Source organism: Pseudorca crassidens, chromosome 8 (assembly GCF_039906515.1).
Source record: "Pseudorca crassidens isolate mPseCra1 chromosome 8, mPseCra1.hap1, whole genome shotgun sequence".
In the NCBI taxonomy this organism is placed as follows: Eukaryota; Metazoa; Chordata; class Mammalia; order Artiodactyla; family Delphinidae; genus Pseudorca; species Pseudorca crassidens.
In genome coordinates, this window is record NC_090303.1 from 40,369,624 (window position 1) to 40,391,360 (window position 21,737).

Here is a 21,737-nt window from a genome sequence, read left to right on the forward strand (position 1 = left end):
AAGAAAAGTTCCAAGGAAAATATATTGCTAGAAATTAAAATGCGTATTTGAACAGAACTTGTAGAACTAAATATTAACTAAATTTCATTATGACAGGAATAATTGTTTTGCCTGAGCAATATTTCTGATAGTTCACATTTTCCTGAAGATATATAAAAGAAGCAGAATTACTGGTACTAAGAAAATGCCTGGTAAATGGGAGCTAATTTTATTTTTACCTGACCATCTGGTAGCCAAGCACTTTAAATATTAAACTGAAGCCTGTAGACTTACAATTAAATTCATTGAAATACGGTTTAGTATATTAATGGCTTAAAATTATAACAGTATGAATAACTTTTTTTGTAGGACATTTGTCATCTTACCTGTATCCACAAAACCTGTGTAAGAACACAATAAATTTGACTCTGGTGTGAGCATTTCATAGTGGGTTAAATGTCCAGTTACCTTTTTCTTAAAATCCACAGCTATATGTTTTCTCTGACAAATCTGAGTTTGAATTATTTGGATCATTTTCTAATGTGAGCCATAAAAATAAATAGCATACACGCTTAAATGTGCTTTTTTGCATTTCTACAACCTAAAGACCAGTTGGGTTGAAAAAAAATAAAATTTAACAGCTTTTAATTTGTCATGTGGAATCTGATTCTATGTGCTTTTTATTACCTCCATATATTTATCTAAGTGAAACATAAAATGGTTGTAATAATGGAGAATTTAAAGCAGCTTTTGCACATGAGCAGTAATGCTAACTAATATGGTGAATAAAGACTGAATGTAAATTCTCAGAATTTCTGTTTCTTGTGATGTATTTGCTAAAATGAGTACATTTTGGTTAGCTGATACAAGCTCCTCATCATCCTGGTTAAGCTATGAAGAAATTTGATGGACAGAATCGAAAAAAAAAATAGGGAGTAACCATTTACATGCATGTAGAAGCCATATATGTGTATGTATGTATGTATATATATAATTTTCAAACTGTGATACAGTGTACATTACATCATTACGTCACAGAACCTGTCAAAATGTAGACTCATAGCCCTTTCTTTGCTGGAGTAATGCTTTGATATTCCCACATATACCTCTAGAGATAACCTAGATATGGCAGAAATCAGTTTAATCTAATACCACCAGTTCCTATTGATTCTCCCTCATTTATGTCTCTTAAATTCAGCCTCTCCTTTCCATTTTCCTTGCCTCTCCGTTTAGGCCTTGAATTTTCTTTCATTTGTGCTATTCTAACAGCCACGTTTCTGTCCACAGCACCAACATTTCGCCATTCCAGCCCAATTATTCATTTCTATGAGTTTTATTTATCCAACAAAGCTAGCTATGTCGCTTCACTGCTAACAGAATTCTTTTAGACATCCTATAAATCTATAATATCACCTCCAAACTCCTTAACTTGGCATACCCATTCTGAAAAAGACCCTAGTTAGCCCATACTTAGGCAATCTGTTAAGTCACACTGCACTCCTAAAAACACCAGAACTTGTCTCACCTTCCTCCTATTTGCCTTCTACTTATCCATTATAACGCTCTCGTCTTCTAAAGCTTTCTGGACCCCTCAAGGCAAAAGCAGGTGATTCACTGAAGTGTTTTTTCACAATATTTTGCTCATATCTAATTTAGAGAATTAACTTTTCAATTATTTTATATGCCCATAATCTTAACCATTCTGAGCTTCATAGAGACAAAGATAATCGTGTTCATATTTGTATCTTTAGAACTAAACATAGCATATGGAAGTGAATGTTCTCACTAAACATTTGTTGAATAAATGACTGGATGAATAAATGAATCCAGGAAGGTCTGGATAAAAGGCCAACAGAAAGATATTATTAGAAAACTTGTTGAATGTAGAAAGACAATTCCAAACAGTAATAAAACATATACTACATATTATTCTGATTGTCTGGAGACCATTTCACACAGAACAATATTTTCCTCTCATATCATGCTGAATGATATATTTTTCATGATAATGATGAATCAATAGGAAAATATTTTTTATTTTCCATAAACTAAATTTTCCATTAACTTCAGCCATTGTATAAATTTGTAAAACTACATTTATTCTATAATGTACATTATTTGCATTAATTTAATATAAACTTACATGTAAACTCAGGCCCACAGATCTTACTGTTAAATGTTTGCCCTGTTCTATCTAACTAGCTATCATCTATTTCTGTCTACTCAGATATATTAAATCAGGCCATAATCCAAGGAGATATTCTCTAGAAAAGAATAATGATTCATGGTGCTAGAGTCCTATGAAACTTATCTTGGTTTTCAGATTATTGGCCTTAATATGGTGATTAATGCAAGAAAGGCTAGTGAAAATTTTGTAAGCAAATAAAAACTTGTATGAGGCTAAATATTATTGGGTATGTCTAGATAGATAAGATTACTTTTATAGTTTGTAATTTTGTATCAGAGAACTCTATACAACACAGCATAATAAGCACTGTATTAGGTTCCATGTCATCTTACATAACAAGTAAGAGGGTTGCATTAAGCAGTAAGGTCCTTGCCAAGTGTCTTTTTTAATTGTTGAAATGTTTTACATTCTAATGTGAAAAGTACATATCCATGTTTATAAGGAAAAAGTAATTTGTTGTGAGAGAGATATTTGAATATCATTATAAAAATTTCTTTTTGTTTTGCCTTCATGTGAGGAAGCATGTATCCCATTTTACCTGTATTTTCTTCTAATCGAGGACGTCATAGCTTGTTAGACTATGTATAATTAAAAACTGCAGCTTTTCGTGAGAATGAATTTTTAAATCCACTACTGGCTAATATAAAAATCTAGTCAGCCTTTGTAAAATTACATTAAATGATCATTAATTTAATTATCTGGTACAAAGAAACAAAGATATGGTCATTGATTTGTGGGAGAAAATAAATTTTGAGCATCTTACTTCCAGATTAAATACTGAAATAGTTTAAACTATATTTTCTTTGTAACTGTATGTTGATAAAATATATTATTTCTTTAGTTCTTTCATGCTGTATCATAATTTCCCATTATTGTTCGTATAACAGAGGACAGTATCTTTAAAAAATAATTAATAGTTATCCAAAAATTACTAAATTTTATCTTTATGGATAACTACTATTTTTTCTTTTTAATATACTTTCTAATAATGATAATTTGTAATGAATGCATAGGCATCTAGAAAAATTGAGCATATTTAAGTTTGGTCTCCTTTTCCTCATGAAAAGCCTAGACTTTTCTTTTTTCTCTCTCTCTTTATGATTACAGAGTGGCTGGTCTAAAATCAAGTTGTCTAAGAACAAGCTAAGAATCATAAGCACTAAAACCATATTTCAAAATCTGAGCAACCAGTATTATAGAAAAGGCAAAGATATACTTGAATCTGTCAGATCAATACATTCCTATAATCCCCTCTGGGACAATCATATAATTTGATGCTTACAGTTAAACTCTGAAAATTATGTGACCATCTATTACATAATGGATGGTACGTGTCCTCAAACCTTTTTTATCACCTATAATACAAGACAGGCCTACCCCATTTTTAAAAATCCCTCCTGTTATTGATAATTGCCTAAGATGCTTCTTCCTTTCCTTTTTCAGAATGAAGAACAAATTTTGGTATTTTGAGTTTGGCACATCTGAAACTTTCTCAGCCACCTGCAAGAAGCTACATGAATCTGTAGAAATAGAAGTAAGAAAATGAATTCTCTTTATAATACTATGAAATGGCTTGAGTTTGATTATTAATATGTTGTGCTAGCCCATGGAAGGAGTTAGGATTTTAGCGACTCATATAGCTTTACCCAAGATTCTAAAACGTCATTTCTGTCACTCATTGAGAATCTAGCACATCTGAAATACTAATATAAAGTTAAGTTTGAGTATGAGTTGTTTAATACAGCATAAAAGAATGAGAGGTGGAACACAACTTTAGAAATCAGTGGGCATAGTATGGACAGAAAAATGTAAGATAAAAGGAAGTACTTGAAGGGAAAGAAAAAAAGGTGCAAAATACATTTTTAAAAACTTATTATTTTCAGGTCTCAATATCTTATAACCTTTAAAACACAGTTCACTAAAATTGTACTTACTTTTATGAATAAAGTTTAAAACATATACTTTTCCATTCCCATTCCCATTCATTAACTAGGTCTTTTCTCAGTTCCTGAGGTTGCCATTTCCCCATTACATTTGTAGGAAGTGGAAAAGCCAAGAAAGAGAGCAAAGATAGCTAGAAAAGATACACTTTAAAAAGATTTAGAGCAAATACGTCTACCAAAAATATAGACATTGTAGGACTAAAAATTTTGGAGACAAGTTATAATAGAAAATGAGTTAGTTTTATTGAGAGATTTTTAGGGGTTAAAGAAAAAGGAAAAGTTATATTTTGTTAAGTTGTAAAGACAAATCGAAGGAACAGAATTATGAAACAGGGACACCTAATGACTAGCTGATATGAATTGAGAAATACTGGCTTTAACACTTTTCTTTTTAAAAAGAAATAAATAACTTGTCTACTGAGACCTAAATCATTAGTGGCAAATATTAGGGTAATAAGTTTGGTAGACAAAAGTAGTTATGGACCACAGAGAATCATAATAATGGTCTGGATAGGTTCTTCATTATCCCAGCTTTCTAACTCACTGTTAATGATAACAACAGCAAAAGTGGTACTATTTAAGAACGTAATCTTTTGGGACTTTTTCCTCATCATGATTGACAAATAAATTGAAGTATTAGGGGTAGAATTGATTGTCATAGAACAGAAAAAGCTCTTCATGACTGAATCAGATCATAACCCTGAAATGGGATATAATCACAAGAGGTAAAGGATTTGGTCTCAATAGGCACTTTGATTGCTATTTGTGATGATAAATATGTGTATGTTTTATATATATATATATATATATATATATATATATATATGTATATATATACTTATACAGCTATATGTACATATATATTTATAAAAATCATCTAAGACCTCCCTTTACCTTCAAAGCTCATTATTTAAGAAATCATTATATAGTAGATGTTGAGCATTTCTGCCCTCAGAAACCGATGCTTGAAGAAAATCTGCAGTAAAAGGCAAAAATGAAAAAAATTTAAGGTATGGCTTCTGGTTGAATATAGGGTGGATACCCTGAAGCCTCTTGCACCTCTCCTTACTTTCGCCTACCACTGAATGTAGATTGAAAAAAAATTGTCTAAGAGAGATATTTCATGTTCATGGATAGGTAAACTCAACATTGTTGTGATTTTAGTTCTTCTCAACTTCACCTAAAGATTTAATATAATCCCCAAATTCCAGTAAATTATTCTGTGAATATCAACAAACTGATTCTAAAGTTTATCCTGAGAGTCTAAAGACTCAGAATAGTGAACACAATATTGAAGGAGAAGAACAAAGTTGGAGGACTGACACTACCTGACTTCAAGACTTACTATAAAGTAGTCAAAACAGTGTGATATTGGTGAAAGAACAGACAAATCAATGAAACAGAATATAGAGCCAAGAAATAGATTCCCATAAATACAGTCTGCTCTTCTTTGACAAAGGATGAAAGGCAATACAATGGAGCAAAGAAGGTTTTTTAAACAAATGGTGCTGTGATGACTGGACATCCACAGGCCAAAAAAAAAAATCTATTCACATTTCTTCACCCTTAACAGAAATGAACCCAAAATGGATCACAGAGCTAAATGTAAAATGCAAAACTTTAAAACTTCTAGAAGATAACATAGGAGGAAACCTAGATGGCCTTGGATATAGTGATGCCTTTTAGATACAACACCAAAGGCACAATCCATGAAAGAAATAATTGGTAAGTTGGACTTCACTGAAATTAAAAATGTCTGCTCTTTGAAAGACAATGTCAGGAGAATGAGAAAACAGGCCACAGACTAAGAGAAAATATTTGCAAAAGACATATCTGATAAAGGACTTTGTATATTCAAAATATACAAAGAACTCCTATAATTCAACAATGAGAAAATAAACAACCGTCTTGAAAACTGGGCCAAAGACTTTAACTGATACCTCACCCGAGGAGCTATACAGATGGCAAATAAGCAGCTGAAATGACACTCCATATCATATTTCATCAGGGAAATGCAAATTAAAACAGCAGTGAAATGCCACTACACACCTATTAGGGTATTGAAAACCCTAAAAGCTGGTGGGGATGCGGAGCAATAGGAAGTCTGATTCACTGCTGGTGGGAATGCAGAATGGTACCGCCACTTTGGAAGACAGTTCGGAAGTTTCTTACAAAGCTAAACATGCCCTTACTTTATGATCCAGCAGTCATACAGTATACATGCTATATACCTAAAGGAGTTGAAAGCGTTATGTTAACACAAAAACATGCACATGGATGTTAGTAACAACTTATTTAATAATTGCCAAAACTTGGAGGCAAACAAGAAGTCCTTTAGTAGATGAATGGGAAAATAAGTTGTGGTATATCCAGACAATGGAATATTATTCAGTGCTGAAAAGCTACCAAGCTGTGAAAAGACATGGAACAACCTTAAATACATTTTCCTAAGTGAAAGAAGCCAATGTGAAAAGCCTACATACTGTATGATGTGAACATATGGCATTCTGGAAAAGATAAAACTATGAAAACAGTAAAAAGATCAGTGGTTGCCAGTTAAGGGGGACGGAGGAAGGAATAGGCACAGCACAGAGGATTTTTAGGGCAATAAAAGTACTCCATGTGATGCAATGGTGGTGGCTACAGGTCATTATACATTTGTTCAAAGCCATAGAATGTATACCAAGAGTGAACCCTAATGGACGCTGTAAACTTTGGGTGATTATGATGTGTTAATGTAGGTTCATCAGTTGTAACAAATGTACCACTTTGGTGGGGATGTTGATAATGGGAGAGGCTGTGCATTTGTGGGGACAGGGTGTATACAGGAAATCTCTGTACCTTCCCCTCAATTTTGCCATGAGCTTTAAACTGCTCTAAAAAGTAAAGTCTCAATTTACAAAAAACAAACATCGATCTATAGTATAACATTATGTATGTCACAAAGCGAAAAATGTCCAAGGAAAAGTTTGTGTCACATAGCAAAAGACGTGTGATAAAAATAGGTATGGAAAACATTGATTTTAACATTACAAGTGATAGAATTCGGTGATTTTGTTCCACTGAGCTTTACATCTTGAGAAGAGCTCTTTCGGGTCATGTTTCTACATGCCCTCCAAGTCTTCCCAGCTCTGCATTTACTGCCTTATTCTATGCACCACTGGAGTAGCATTTATAAATCAGAGACAGCACTGTGCACTCCCCATTCTATTGTTGCATATCTTGAAATACTGTTATAATTTTATGAATTTATCTTAATTCTAAAGCTTGTTTTGTGTGTGTGTGTGTGTGTGGAAGGATGGTAATGTAAAATCTGCTTCTCTACTCACTTTTTAATGAATCCAGTCTATCACATTAGCAGAATACGCCTTTCTACCCTCAAGGTTACTTCATAATTAAATATAATAAAAACAACAGTTTGGAAATTTGATTCTGTTTGCTGTTGCTTCCTGGCCTAAAATTATACCAACTATGGTTTGAAAATCTATGAGAGAATAAAACCACTTCAGTACAAGAGTACCTCAAGTAATGGATATATGTTTTAATGACAGCTTCTTCCAAACAAAGCATTTACTGTTTGACCCTTTACCTCATATCTCTCTTTCATTTAGGAAGCTGTTTTCTGAAAAAGGTGAATATTTGGAATAATATTAATATCACGGGCTAATAGTTGATAAAAACAACAGCTAAGATTTATCTATTATTAAATATACCTCATGCTTGGAGCTAAGCAATGCACATCCATTACCTGTCTTAGTCTTCGTCAAAATCCTATGATTTAGAGATTCTCTTGCATCTCTATTGCAGAGACACACATATGAGCATTTTCTTTCATGATTTAAAAAAAAAAAACAAGAATTGTGTTGCTTGCTGCCAAATTATTTAAGGAAACAAATCAATTGGAGAATCGAAATATAAATATATACATAGAGAGATGAACAAAGGTGAAATTTTTAATTTTAAGAATTTCAGGGGCTTCCCTGGTGTGGTGGCACAGTGGTTGAGAGTCCGCCTGCCGATGCAGGGGGCACGGGTTCGTGGCCCGGTCCGGGAAGATGCCACATGCCGCAGAGCGGCTGGGCCCGTGAGCCATGGCCACTGAGCCTGCGCGTCCGGAGCCTGTGCTCCGAAATGGGAGAGGCCACAACAGTAAGAGGCCCACGTACCTCAAAAAAAAAGAATTTCAGTTATCTTTTAACTTTGTAACAAAAGATAAAGAAATAAAAAGATTAAATGAAAAGCTTTAAATTTACAAGATAATATATTAAAAGCAAAGTTTGTATAAAACTACCTGGGGCATGGATATGTACCTGAGAATCTCAGGTCACCATCTGGGATTGAAGCTTACAAAGTTCATGAGTTTTTTATTTGTTCCATGTACCAGGCAAAGTTCATGAGAGAATAAAATGGCCCATTCTCCAAAGTACTTGAGTCTTTTGGTGTTTGGTAAGACTTGGGAGGGTGGTATATTTTAAGGCCAGGAATTTCCTCAGATACTGACCTTTGTCTTAATGATTAAGTATTTCTACAAAACCTAAATGAGCTCAAGGATTAACAAATTGCAAGAAGAGTGTCAGGGACACAAAATAAATTAGCAGAATTTGAAAGATAAGATTCTGATTGCCCAGTAACCTGGAAAGCACAGAGTTATTAAAGGCGGTAGGGCAGATTTTCACAGCTTAGTCTGTGCTTCACCTATATCAAATTCATCCTGGACGGTCTTTCAGCATGCATTTAGAGAACCGTAGCCTATCCTGACCCCTACCAAAACACCATCTTGGAGTAGTAGAAATGAAACGTGTGAATGAACATTCTTTTTTAAACCCTTTATTGAGGCATAGTTGACCTACAAAAAGCTGTACATATTTAATGTAGACAACTTAATGAGTTTGGAGAAAAGAATATACCCATGAAACTATAATCATAATCAAAGCCATCAACATTTCATCACCTCCAAAAGTATCTCCCTGCCCTCTTTCTGTGTGTGTGTGTGTGTGTGTGTGTGCGTGTGCACACACGCATGTGCGCGCATGTGTGATAAGAACAGGCAAAAGATCTTCCCTCTCTTCTAAAGCTTCCCAGGTGATTTTTTTTTTTTTGCAATGAAATTCTAGAAACAATGATGAAGGGAGACATTAAAGGTTTAGACCTCAACGAAGATGGTCCTAGTAATCAAAAACTGGACTCATCAAGTCCAAAACAAAAAAAATACCTCCCTGTTCCAGGAAAGTACAAGAAATGTGGGGTTGAGGTACTGTTACCGTTTCATTAAGATAAATACATTATAATTTTTCTTACTGAGGAGAGTGAGGAAGAAATGAGACAGATGAATGGTGACCACAGGTGAAATTTCTCTTCTTTAGTTACCACAAGTTATTTTTAATAAGATAACTTTTGGTAAGAAATTTAATATTCCAGCAATAATTTCTGGCTTTCACAGAATCTCCTGAAAGAGAGAAACATGTAAAATTAAAGTGCTTTTCTGCTGATACTTATAGCTAATGCTTGATAACTTTTTTTTTTTTTTTTTTTTTTTGCGGTACACGGGCTTCTCACTGTTGTGGCCTCTCCCGTTGCGGAGCACAGGCTCCGGATGCGCAGGCTCAGCGGCCATGGCTCACAGGCCCAGCCGCTCGGCGGCATGTGGGATCTTCCCGGACCTGGGCACGAACCCGTGTCCCCTGCATTGGCAAGCGGACTCTCAACCACTGCGCCACCAGGGAAGCCCCAATGTTTGATATCTTGAACCAGCAGTGTTATTGTTACTGTCAACATGTTCAGCAACTGTGTGTGTGCATACATGGTACCAGTTTCAAATATTCCTGTTTTCCAAGTGTGCTTCCATCTTCCTCTCCTTTACCAGTTATCTCCCATTCCACTCTAAAAATAATCTCGCAGTTATCTGCAATCAGCACTGTTGTCACCGTCACTGGACTGCCAGCTAACAGTAAAATCACCTAAAAGGCATGTTCTGGGTCCCTATATCACACTGTGATTTGTGGGTAATACTTTTCAAATGCATTTCAGAAAGCACGGAGCTTAATCACTGGGAAAATATAGAATACCACAGCCTTCTAATCCCATTAAACCCTTTATATGTACGTTTTAATTTGTAGGTTTGCTGCTATAGTTTTCTGCAAAACATAAATAATTTTATCCTATGAATTATGTATGAATTTGCAGAAACTCTTCTAAAGCAGGTATATTTAAGTCATTTTACACCATACCATTTTAAACAATGAACAAAGCAATGTTTTTATGTTTCATTAAGTAAAATTATGAATAATTTTTATCTGACCTGGGCATAGAATTAGACTCACTATGAAAAAATATTTACAGTTTATCATTAATCATATCTCATCATATTATCCACACTTTTATGGCTCTCCAAAGTTCTTCACATGTTTTAAATATTTCTGTCAAGTGACATGTTAACTGAATCTAAAACACTAAATTCACATATAAAAGTTTGTCTTTAACACTTCTGTGTAATGTGGTGCAGGGTGTATTTATAAACTAGGATTAAAATATATTGGAAGAAAAATTTAAACCATATTCTTTTAGGTAAATTTGTCTCTAGAATAAGATCTTCCATTTCAAAACTGAAAAGAGTGGACAATGGCCTCACAACATTGCACTCTGAAAATAGCTCCCATAGTAGTATACGTTAACGACCTCTCTTCAACATAATAAAAATATTCAGGATTTATTGACTAACCAAGGCTGTTAGCTTTTAAGCTTTTATATTCTTTTTCTCTGTAGCTACCTTTTTAAAAATCATAAATCTTCAAAGTGGATGAAAATATTACCTGACACAGTATTATAACTTGTTTATATTTCATAGCCTTCACCTCAGCTTTTATTTCCATGCACTCAACTGGTGTGCTATACAACTCCTGGTCTTCATCAAAGCCAGCACTGGAAATTTCCAGTCTAATGAACATAACGTTAAAGCAAACAGAGGAAGGTAGCCTGGGGTCAAGAACTAGTGGAAACAAATTATTAATAAGTAGGTATTTATGTAAGTACACTGCCCTCCTCTCACAGGAACCCCAGTGTTCTCCATTGGTCCTTCTTCTTTGGAATTTCTTAAGAATTTTTTTCACTTTTCACAGAGCTGCTTACTGTTTCCTTAAAACTACACATGCCAAGACTCTGAAGAGTGAAAACATGAATAATAGTATACACTGATGTTTTTCAGTTGTCACATGTGATTCCCCTAATTCAGTTTAAAAAAAAAAAAAAGCCTATTTGCAACATGCTCTCCTTTTTTGCAGATGAACAAAGGAATACTCCTTCACTAATTCTGAAAGTAACTTGTCACAGTGGGGTTCGAAGGCCTAGTCAAATAATTGTCTTAGTGTACTACCTGCTGTGTTCAATATTGAGTGAAAATGGAAGCCAGGCCTCAACTCCAGCTTATTTCACAATTCTTCTGTTATTTAAATGATTTTAGTCAGTTTGGGGGAAGCCAGACCTTTATAAATTAACAGCAGGGAAATACCAAAGGTGTCAGATTGCATATTTATCGTCTTTTTCGTGTAATACTTAAATATGTATTAAGAAGTGACTGACGTAAATTAGGCAGATTTCAGAAGCCACAGGCCGTGGCTTGTAGAGGACCCCCTTCTGCTTGACATTTCATCCTTGTCAAAGATCAAATTATTTTAATTTAGGCTGCAAATTATAAGGAATGAAGACTTCTTTGTGGGAATTCCCTGTGGTAATCTGACTTTTGTTGTTACTGCTGCTTGTCAGTGTGCAAAAGATATAATATGCATGCAAATAAGGTTAAAAAATATGTACTATCTAATTATCCAGCCAGTACATTCCACTTGAAGACAGTAGGAGGCCTGACACACAGTATGTGTTTGATTCATTGAGGCCTGCAGGGTATTTACACAAGATTACTTTTAATTATGAAATTAATATCTGTTTATCTAGAATATATAGCAGTAAGTGAGTATACACATGAGCAGAATTCTTTAGTAAAAAGAAGTCATCTTAATTTAATACATGAAAAGAAGGGGAAAAAAATCAGTTGTTTCTAGGGGGAGAAAAGGCATCATCCAGACCTTGGTTTCACCCTCGTTGAAATAAATTGAATGAAAACTTGGCACCTTCTCTAGAATTTGTTTCTAGCCCTGCCAAGTAGGCTCAAGATGTGTTGCTTTATTTCACAGTTTTTATATTTTAGTGAACAAGATACAGTATTAGATTCAGTATGATGAGGAAAATGTAGAAAAAGAGAGGGTTTTTGTTTGTTTTTTGTTTTTGTAATTTTGGTGAAGGATTCTCTCTTCCAGTTTCAAAAATCATGATTATGGTGAGAAAGAGAATGATGAAATTGTATCCACCTTTTTTTTTTTTTTACTGTAATAAAACATATAGCAAATAAAACAATCCCGCTGCAGATATACTTTAACTGATGAAATGCATATCCCTAACAAAGTTTGTTTGTAAAGCATAGTGTTACATATTGACATCTCCGCTCATATTGACGTCTAACTGAAAATGGGAGGACAATATCTGGGCTGTATTATAATAAGTATCATTTTAGGAAACTCAAAGTAAATGAATAAATAAATCATAATTACAAAAATACAGTATGGCCTTGTCACTTTCCACACATGCGCATCAGTAGAAATGTATGGAAAATTCAAAAATGTAAAAAGTGATCACTCTGAGTATTGCAAAGCATTGTCTGGTAGAGTGTTCCATATTTTGCATAGTGAAAGGGTGTCTTCTCACCAGGCAAACAAAAAAATCTGGCTGACTGATTTTACTTTTCATTTTTTCGTTAAAGCAGCTATAAAGTAATGATGGGTTGGAGATTCCTTTTTTTTTTTTTTTTTTTTGCGGTACGTGGACCTCTCACTGTTGTGACCTCTCCCGTTGCGGAGCACAGAATCCGGACGCGCAGGCTTAGCGGCCATGGCTCACAGGCCCAGCCGCTCCGCGGCATGTGGGATCTTCTCAGACCGGGGCACGAACCCGCATCCCCTGCATCGGCAGGCGGACTCTCAACCACTGCGCCACCAGGGAAGCCCCTGGAGATTCCTTTTACTGCTGCTGCTCTTGGCATTTCCTTCACTCAGCCTGCCTGGTTCTCCATGTTCATTTAGATAACCATACCTCTCGTTGCCTTTGACACTGTGCTTGGAACTTAATCTAGTTCAAGAAACCATCCTTGGCCACTTCAATGTAATTCAGATCTCTTTGAATCTCTTTTTTCAAAAGTCTCTTAAGCCATTTCTTTCTCTGCTCCCCCAAAATGAGGCCCTAATTATGAATTCTGTTTCTTTATTTTCCCCCAATAGTACCTTGCAGTGTGTTCTAAATAGGAGCAGTCCTTAAAATTTCTGCCTGAAATTTGACAAAACTTTCCAGAATCAACCTCTTTGTAACACATTGGAAATTTGCAGCTGGTTAATTATGCAGGCACTAAACTGGGCCCCTTTCGAAGGTTTTCTGTAAACAGAGATACACTGATGATTTAATTTGATCATTTTTAAAGACTATTTATGATGCCTGGTAAATGTTATTGGTTGCTTTATCTTTTATATTGACCTTTAGGGTAACCATTTAAGTGTTCTTGAAAGGTTTATTTAGAAAGGACAAGATTATAGATTTTAAAATTCTTATTAAAAGATAAGGAAGTACAAAAGATGAAATCAAATTGTTTCTGTTCTTTTCCTTTTTCTAATCAGTGTGATGGAGTACAGATTGATTTAATAAACATCTCTCTGGAAGGAATTGCTATTTTGAATATACCAAGCATGCATGGAGGGTCCAATCTTTGGGGAGAGTCTAAGAAAAGACGAAGCCATCGCCGAACAGAGAAAAAAGGGTCTGACAAAAGGACCACACTCACAGATGCCAAAGAGTTGAAGTTTGCAAGTCAAGGTAAGTTTTCTAACATTTAATTGTTGCTTCTTAATCGGCTCTTAAAGACTACTTTAAATGTAAGAGTTTTCCATTGCACTATACTCTATATATTTATGCAGTTGTATTTTTTATATCAGATATGCAAGTGTGATTAATATAATAGATTCTAAAATCATGTATAAACTGGCTATATTTTCATGGATTTTTTTCTCCTTTATTCTCTTTTTTGTGGGTATAGCTCTTGACACAGAAAATAAAATATACGTGGGTATTTAGTGGATAATAATATAGGATGTATTGTACATTAAATTCTGGAATGTGATCATCTTGGTCAGATGTTTGAGTTGCTATAACAAGGGCCTAGTTAAGGCTTTTCTGAGGTGTGTTGCAAGTTTTATTTTTGGCTTTCTTCAGTCAGGCTATGATTAGGAAGCTATCTTACATGAAACTGTTGTCCTAAATATTATATATGATGGCATTTTAAAATATCCCACGATCAGTTTTGGTTATCTGCTTCTATTTTTCCAGAAGTTTAGTTAAAAAGTAGAATACCTGGGAAACAAAGGGCAAAGGACTAACAAAATAGGGTAGAATAACTGTGGATCAGTTTTCAACTCCATTGAATTATACTTCACATTGGGACATGACAACTAATTCTTGTTGATAGACTGTACAAACAAAGACACCAAATTGTTATTATAATCTTTTGGTATTATAATAATTGATCATGCCCCAATTTATGTATAGTATCTATACTATTTTTTTTTAACCTTCCAGAATCTATCTAATACCTTTGATGGCATTCAGATGGCCAAGAAAACGTATTGGCTCAGCTCAGTGTAGCAAAGGCAAAATATGAAGAGATCACAGCCTTATGGGCTCAATAAAAATAAATATTTTTTTAAATAAAGAAAATAAAATGTGAGGATGGTTGATAGGCTTGGTGGTGGTAGGAAATAGCTTTAAGATGCTTTCTATTCAGAACGAATATAACTGTATGAAAACATGGAGGAAAATGGTTTTTTGAAGAAGTACGTAGAAAAGATGAGTAGGCTTGTGCTATATGAATTTTAAAATGAGAGAAATTAGGTATAATTACTAATTTCTAGGATTTATTGACATTAATAATGCATTTATATTTAAATGTAAATGCAGATTTCTAAAAAGATTCCTGAAAATTTTCTAAGTTTAAAAATTAGTTCAAGGACCATACTAAGACCAAACCTAAAAAATCTCTGCTTCTATCCCTAAGGAAGCAATGAGTACATATAGTAATATAGTCCATATAGTTAAAAAATAGTTTTACATATATTATATATATAAAATGATAATTTCTAGGTTTATTTTTCTGTTTGGTCACTGCCTATTAATACTTGGTATGTCCTTTGCATGTAGACGTTGCAGATATGTATCTGAATTGATTCTCAGTGCTCAGCCACCAACTATGTTAGCCCAAGGAGATGTTAAAGTTTGTAAAACTCATGGCTGTGCTCCACCGGGACAAGTGTCTGTATACTGTGGAGCTACTGCAGACATGCTGTCTGTTGGTCTCACTCATCCCCCTTTGTATGCTAAGGAATACACGTTTGGAATGAAGCACACACAAATCAGCCAGAAGTATTGTATAGACTGTCAGTGCCCATAAATAACCCTAGGAAAAGGTCTCTCTTCCCATTCTGTCTTCTTGCTTTGTACTATGAAACTATTGGGACCAAGTTTCCATAAACTTGGGAAAGAAGGAGGAATGAAGTGAGAACCTACAGGGTTTGTGACTTAGGGATACATTTTTCTCAGTACAGAGATTGGGAAAAGCATTAGAAATCAGAGTTTTTGAAGGTCATTGTATGAGTAATAACAAAAGCATGCTTTATAATTGATTTGGCTCAACTTTTATTTCCCTCTCTAAACCAGCTATGCTTGTAAGTTTGGGTTTAGTTTTATTTCAAGATCAGTGTAATTGAATGCTTAAAATGACTTTATCAGCTGAATATTTTAAAAAGACTTCTGTGTTAATCAGTCTTTTATTAATTTTATCAAGATTTTTTCATTTTGATATATTTTACAACAAAATAGCTGAAAGTATCTCAAAATGCTTCAAAGTTTTGATTTCACATTTATTCTGTTAATTCTTAAATGTTACACTTAATAATCGGAAATGAAAGAAATTTGCTACTTAAAATACCTGCATGTATCCCTTCCCGAAATGGGTAAATGTTTCTATCATTTGATCTTGTTTTCAATTTCTTGACACAAAGACAATAGTATTAAATGTAAGGGTCAATCAGTATTTTAAATCTAAATATATTTTCAGGTTTACACAGAATGGTTACAGGTATGGCCTTTAGAATGAAATAACAGGAACTGTAATTCTAGTCCAACAACTTTTCTTAACCCAGATTCAAATTAGTAACTTCACTCTTGGAAAAATATAAGTAAATAAATGAACAAATTAATAATGTAAATTTCTTCTTTTTAAGTTGTACTTTCTTGAAATATTAACTAGCAACTTTTCTGATATAGCTCTGTAAAAAATTTGAAGTTTAAACTGAATGTTTACTATATTAGAATGGATGCTTGTTTCCATAAACTTTAGAAAGCTTTTGGTGGTGGGGAGAATGGGGGAAGCATACCTAACTATAGATTCTTGAAGTAAAGATATTTTTTTTAATTTAGTAGAAGGATTTAAATTAAGAAAAAGGTTTACAAGTTTGTTTTAATTTAAAAAATGTCATAGATCAATGGTACAAGATCAGGTTTGGAGCATTACATACTCATTTATACTTCACCCTACATAAACTGGAACTCTTGCACAATTTTTTTGCTTACAATCTTTGAGTACATTCACAGCATAAGATCAGAGTATCTTCAATTAATAAATTCACTGGTTGGAAATTTTACAGTTGATTTAATTCGAGTTGATCAAAATTATAAGTAATTAATTTAATTACATTATTGTTTTAGCAAAATACTCTAAAACAGGTGCAGTTCTGAAACATACACATACTCACATTCATCTAATTCAGACACTTTCTTTGTGGGTTTGTCATTTTCTTTTGTTTTTGTTGTTGCCTGTTTTGTTTTACTTCTTTTGGAAATAAAAATGGGTGTATCATATGTAGATGTCATGGTCTTTAAGCAAAATTGTAAAGTAGGCAAATTAGATCTTCAGTGCTCTTAGCCTTAATATTCAGTCTTTCCCATTTCTTTCAGTTGCTGAGTTAATCTTTGCCTCCTCTTCTTCTGCATTAAATCCAAGTCTCAGAAAGATATCTAATAAATTTGTTCACATTAATATATAAATGACTGATTGCAGGTGAAAGTAGAGGTATTTGCATTTTAAAAGAAATAAAAGCCTTCAGATAAACCATTATTTTTCAAACTGTGTTCCATTGAGCTATAACTGCAGTTCTTCAGAGGTTCTGTAAAAACTTGGTTTAAATTCATTTCTGTCATATTTTGGAACAATAACATAAAAACCTATAATAAAAACACTGTAAAGTGTGTTCTATAAAAACATTTTGTCATACTGACAATTCCCAAATCATCAAATTGTGTTACCAGACAAAAATAACTTCCTGGGCTTCCCTGGTGGCACAGTGGTTGAGAGTCCGCCTGCCGATGCAGGGGACACGGGTTCATGCCCCGGTCAGGGAGGATCCCACATGCCGCGGAGCGACTGGGCCCGTGAGCCATGGCCGCTGAGCCTGTGCGTCCGGAGCCTGTGCTCCGCAATGGGAGCGGCCACATCAGTGAGAGGCTCGCGTACCACAAAAAAAAAGAAAAAGAAAGAAAAATAACTTCCTTTCCTCCTCCGGTTCCACCTCCTCTTCTTCTTCCTGATGGGTGTATTGATCCATAGATAGATGGATAAAATGATATGTTTGGATAAAATGGATAAAATGATATGTTTACAAACACATATGTTTGTAAACATATACACATCTAAATAAAAAACAACTCAATAACTATGACCTTAATTGCAAAGTCTGTAGCTCTGCAATGGTCATTTTAAAATACATCTTTGTATATTCCATGATGTACCAAGGGGAACGTTACCACCACAGTGTATGTGAATCACGAGGAATTAAAAGGCCTGCAAGCTCAGGTACTTTTGTTTGACACAAGCAATAAAGAGTGCATAACAATCAATGGAAGTGAAAACAAGGTGACAATACTAATGTTTTTTATGAAAATGGAAATCACTCCTTAGAAAAGTTTTTGCTCATAAAAAATTGCATTAGTTAACTAGCTGCCCAAAATAACACACTTGTACTAGTTTGTATATCAAATGCACTTTTAACAGAGATGTAGGATATAAACATGCTCACAACTCCTGGTAAAGAACCAGTGATAAAATTGAAACAAAGTTGCAGCTAAATATGCAGAATAAGGTAAATTTGACTAATTGAAACTTCTAGTTAACATCTGAGGTAAACAGCAAGTAAATTTCTATTAACTAAGTTGAAAAACTATATTAAAAGTACACCTGTGAACGTGCTTTTTGACAGCGAGGACCTCTCAAGTAATACTAGCAGTTTTTAGGCATTCTAATGGTTTTAAGCTTTGATGATACAAGTCCAACTATACCATTTTCCAGTAATGAATGCAGAATGGTGCAGGACTGCCAAGTGAGATGTAAAAAGTTCGTATCATTTATGATTACATATCTGTCTGGATCAGGATATTCCCAGTATCATACAATAAAAACAAACTGCAGAGATCATTGAAAAATATATAACACTATAACACTGCAACTATCCTTATCAAAATAACTGTTATTCTCATAGATTGACTATATCACAAGTGTTAGCAATTTAAACGTGTAAAATATATTTGCACAAATAAAATTCTAATTTTCTCTTTAATTTACTGGTCTTAAAAATATTGCTTCATTTGAAAAACAGAAAAGGTTGACTGCTTTAAAAAGTTTGAAAACCACTGAGCAAAAGTAATTACATTCAAGCCGTAGAATTTCAAACATTTGCCAGAAGCTAAGGGCGGTACTGTCGGGAGCAGCTGGACTTCCTGCTTGAAACCTCATTAAGTAGGTGCATGTCTACTCCACATAAGGATACAGATAGAAAAGTTTATTTTAAAAACTAATTAACATGATATTGTCCATGCAATTTTCAGTGATTTAATTCCCATTTACCAATGAAAATTCTTTTCTTTGGGCAGAATGTCTCAAAGTGTAGTATACACTACACTGATGGAAAATTGAGCTACTTTAAGCAGTACCCAGATGAATATTTTAAAGTATGACAGTTTTTATATGTACTATTGCAGTTGTTTTCTCTTTATGGTAAGGAATGCTTTTTTCTTAGTTTGTAATTTTAAATAATTTTATTTTTGAAATAAATTTATTTAAGTAAAAATGGAGTAAAAGGCAAAACTAAAAAATAATAGAGGAGTGCATGGATATGGAAAAAATTGTGACGGTGGAACTAGAAAGGCTAAAGTATAGAAAACTCCACTAGGCTAATAGTACAGATTCCACCACTTTGTATAATTTGCATAGCCCCAATTTTGAATACTTAGTGAACACATTATTTTTGTTCTTCATTATCTTGCATAAAATGTACTATGTATAAGTTCCCCCCAAAGAAACTTACACTGCACATACCCCTACCCCACTTTATTTGATGTCTGTGCTCTGTACTGGGGAAGATTAAAATCCTGATTCTTTTTAGGAGGTAGAGAGGAGACACTATAGATCTGATTGACTGTCAAGGACTCTGTCTATATCAAATGACTTTATTGTTTTGAAAACTCTGAAGAAGTAGGAAGAAAAAAAGGTCAATCCAAGCCAAACTGATCAAAGAGAACAAATGAGTTGATGTCTATGAAAGCTTGGCCAAAGATGAATGTCTTTTGCCGCTGAAGAAAAATCAGGTTATTGGCTTCAAGGTCTTCATCTTTAAAATGGAGATTGTGAGTTCTGGAAGAGCTGAGATTAACTTATGTGTGCTGTCCATTCTATTGCCTGGAAAATTGCACAAAGAGCATTTAAATAGTAAGTCTGACACTTTTTACTCCTTGTAAAAGTTATACTTACCTGTAAGTTGGTGGTAATGGATATTTGTCATGCACTACTATCAATTTTTCTAGACATTTCTCTGGGTTATTTAGGGTAATTTAGAAGGCAGTGTTTTAAGTTGTCTAAATATAACTGCAACATTCATCTTAGAACTGTAGATAATGTATTTGGCATTCAGACACCAGCAAGCAGAACAATTTCCAAGCATTTAAATTCAGTGATTAAATCAATTAAATTTAGAAGCAAGAAAAGGATTTCATGTTACATTGTTATACCTGGAAGTTAAAATTGTTGAGAAAAGATCATGGCATTTGAGATGTTGCATTTTACAGAAATATATGCATATACTAATACCATGATAATTGCATTAGTTGAAAATACATAGATCCAAACATTTGTTACCTAGTAACCTTTAAGGAGATGTCTCAAAATGAATTTCTAATTGTATGTTTTTAAACTACCTTCCTTGAAATTTTCCAGGACTGGATAATGCAAATAATAGCAAGTACTTGTTAAAGCTATCTAAATATCAAAATTTCTGTTTGCATTTGAAGATTGCATCATAACCTGGATATCTTAATGTGATAGCTCTCTCTCTCTCTCTCTTTTTTTTTTTTTTTTTACAAAAGGCATGCCTTTAAAGTTTATAAAACAGAAGTAAAAAGAAATTAGAAAATACAAGACATATTCCTTGTACGTAAAAATAAAAATACATTTTCAAAATATAAGATCATGTACTCTAATATTTGGCCTAGTTGTCCTATAAAACCATATATATTTTGATGAAGCATTTATGAAATTTCTATTTGTCATGACACTATAAAGACTTCACAGAAACTGCTAGCCTCCTAGAAATTTGAAAACAGAAACCATAAATATGAATAAATTAATATTTTAGTAACAAAACAGATGACAGTCTTCAGAATATTCTTATATTCCTTCTGGAGCTATGTAGAATACCATTCTGTGGCTGGGATTATTGACAAATACCCCATGTTCAACAGTCAAATTTTCAAAATCTGACATACAGTATAATTCTAGAAACAAAATCTGACGTGCAGTACAATTCTCAACTTCTTATAGTGAAATTGGTAAGGCCACGAGATCATTTTGGTTATAATATAGTAAGTAAGTAATCATTTAAACAGGAAAGTGGTGTTTTCTAATATGTGAATGAGATCATTGAAATCAAAGGTTTATTCTTGAAAGCAAATTGAAGTTAGGGAAATGGAGAAAATTCAAAGAACAGGTAGGTAGGAATGACAGAACAAGGAGCCGCTTGCTTTCGCCTAATGAATCTGGGAAAACTTGAAAAAAAAAATGAGTTTTTAGTAGCAGTTGCATTTTGAAAAAATATATGCTTTGGCAATCGATTTAATAGATGCAAGGGAAGAAGGAAAGGAATTTGTTTACTTGAGGTTTTAAATTAAGGCTCATCTGTTAACCTTCTCTGACTTCTGAGGCAGAATACCTTCTTTATTTTCAAAATGCTAATACTATTCTGAGACTCTTCTGCATTTGTAACTATTGATTTTAATTGTAACTTCAGAGAAAGATGTAAAATAGAAATGCTTTAATGGGTCATTTTCTCTATGTTGCTGATGTCTAATATCAGTGATAAAACAACCATCTTACTTGTTTCTGTAATATCCAATCCAACATAATATCCAATTCTGAGTCTTTTGAAGATAATGGCAGGTCA

The 21,737-nt window shown here is 33.8% G+C and overlaps 1 protein-coding gene across 11 annotated transcripts in view; it reads left to right on the forward strand.

Moving 5' to 3' along the window:
- DGKB (diacylglycerol kinase beta) overlaps positions 1-21,737 on the forward strand; it is a 797,684-nt gene that overhangs the window by 591,854 nt on the left and 184,093 nt on the right. For all 11 annotated transcript variants that reach the window (XR_010945490.1, XM_067746239.1, XM_067746240.1 and 8 more), the window contains 2 exons: positions 3,611-3,701; positions 13,821-14,016. Coding sequence is in view for 10 of the 11 variants with exons in the window: in XM_067746239.1 (XP_067602340.1) it covers positions 3,611-3,701; positions 13,821-14,016 (287 nt within the window). In the remaining variant the exon portion in view is untranslated. The remainder of the gene's footprint in view (positions 1-3,610; positions 3,702-13,820; positions 14,017-21,737) is intronic.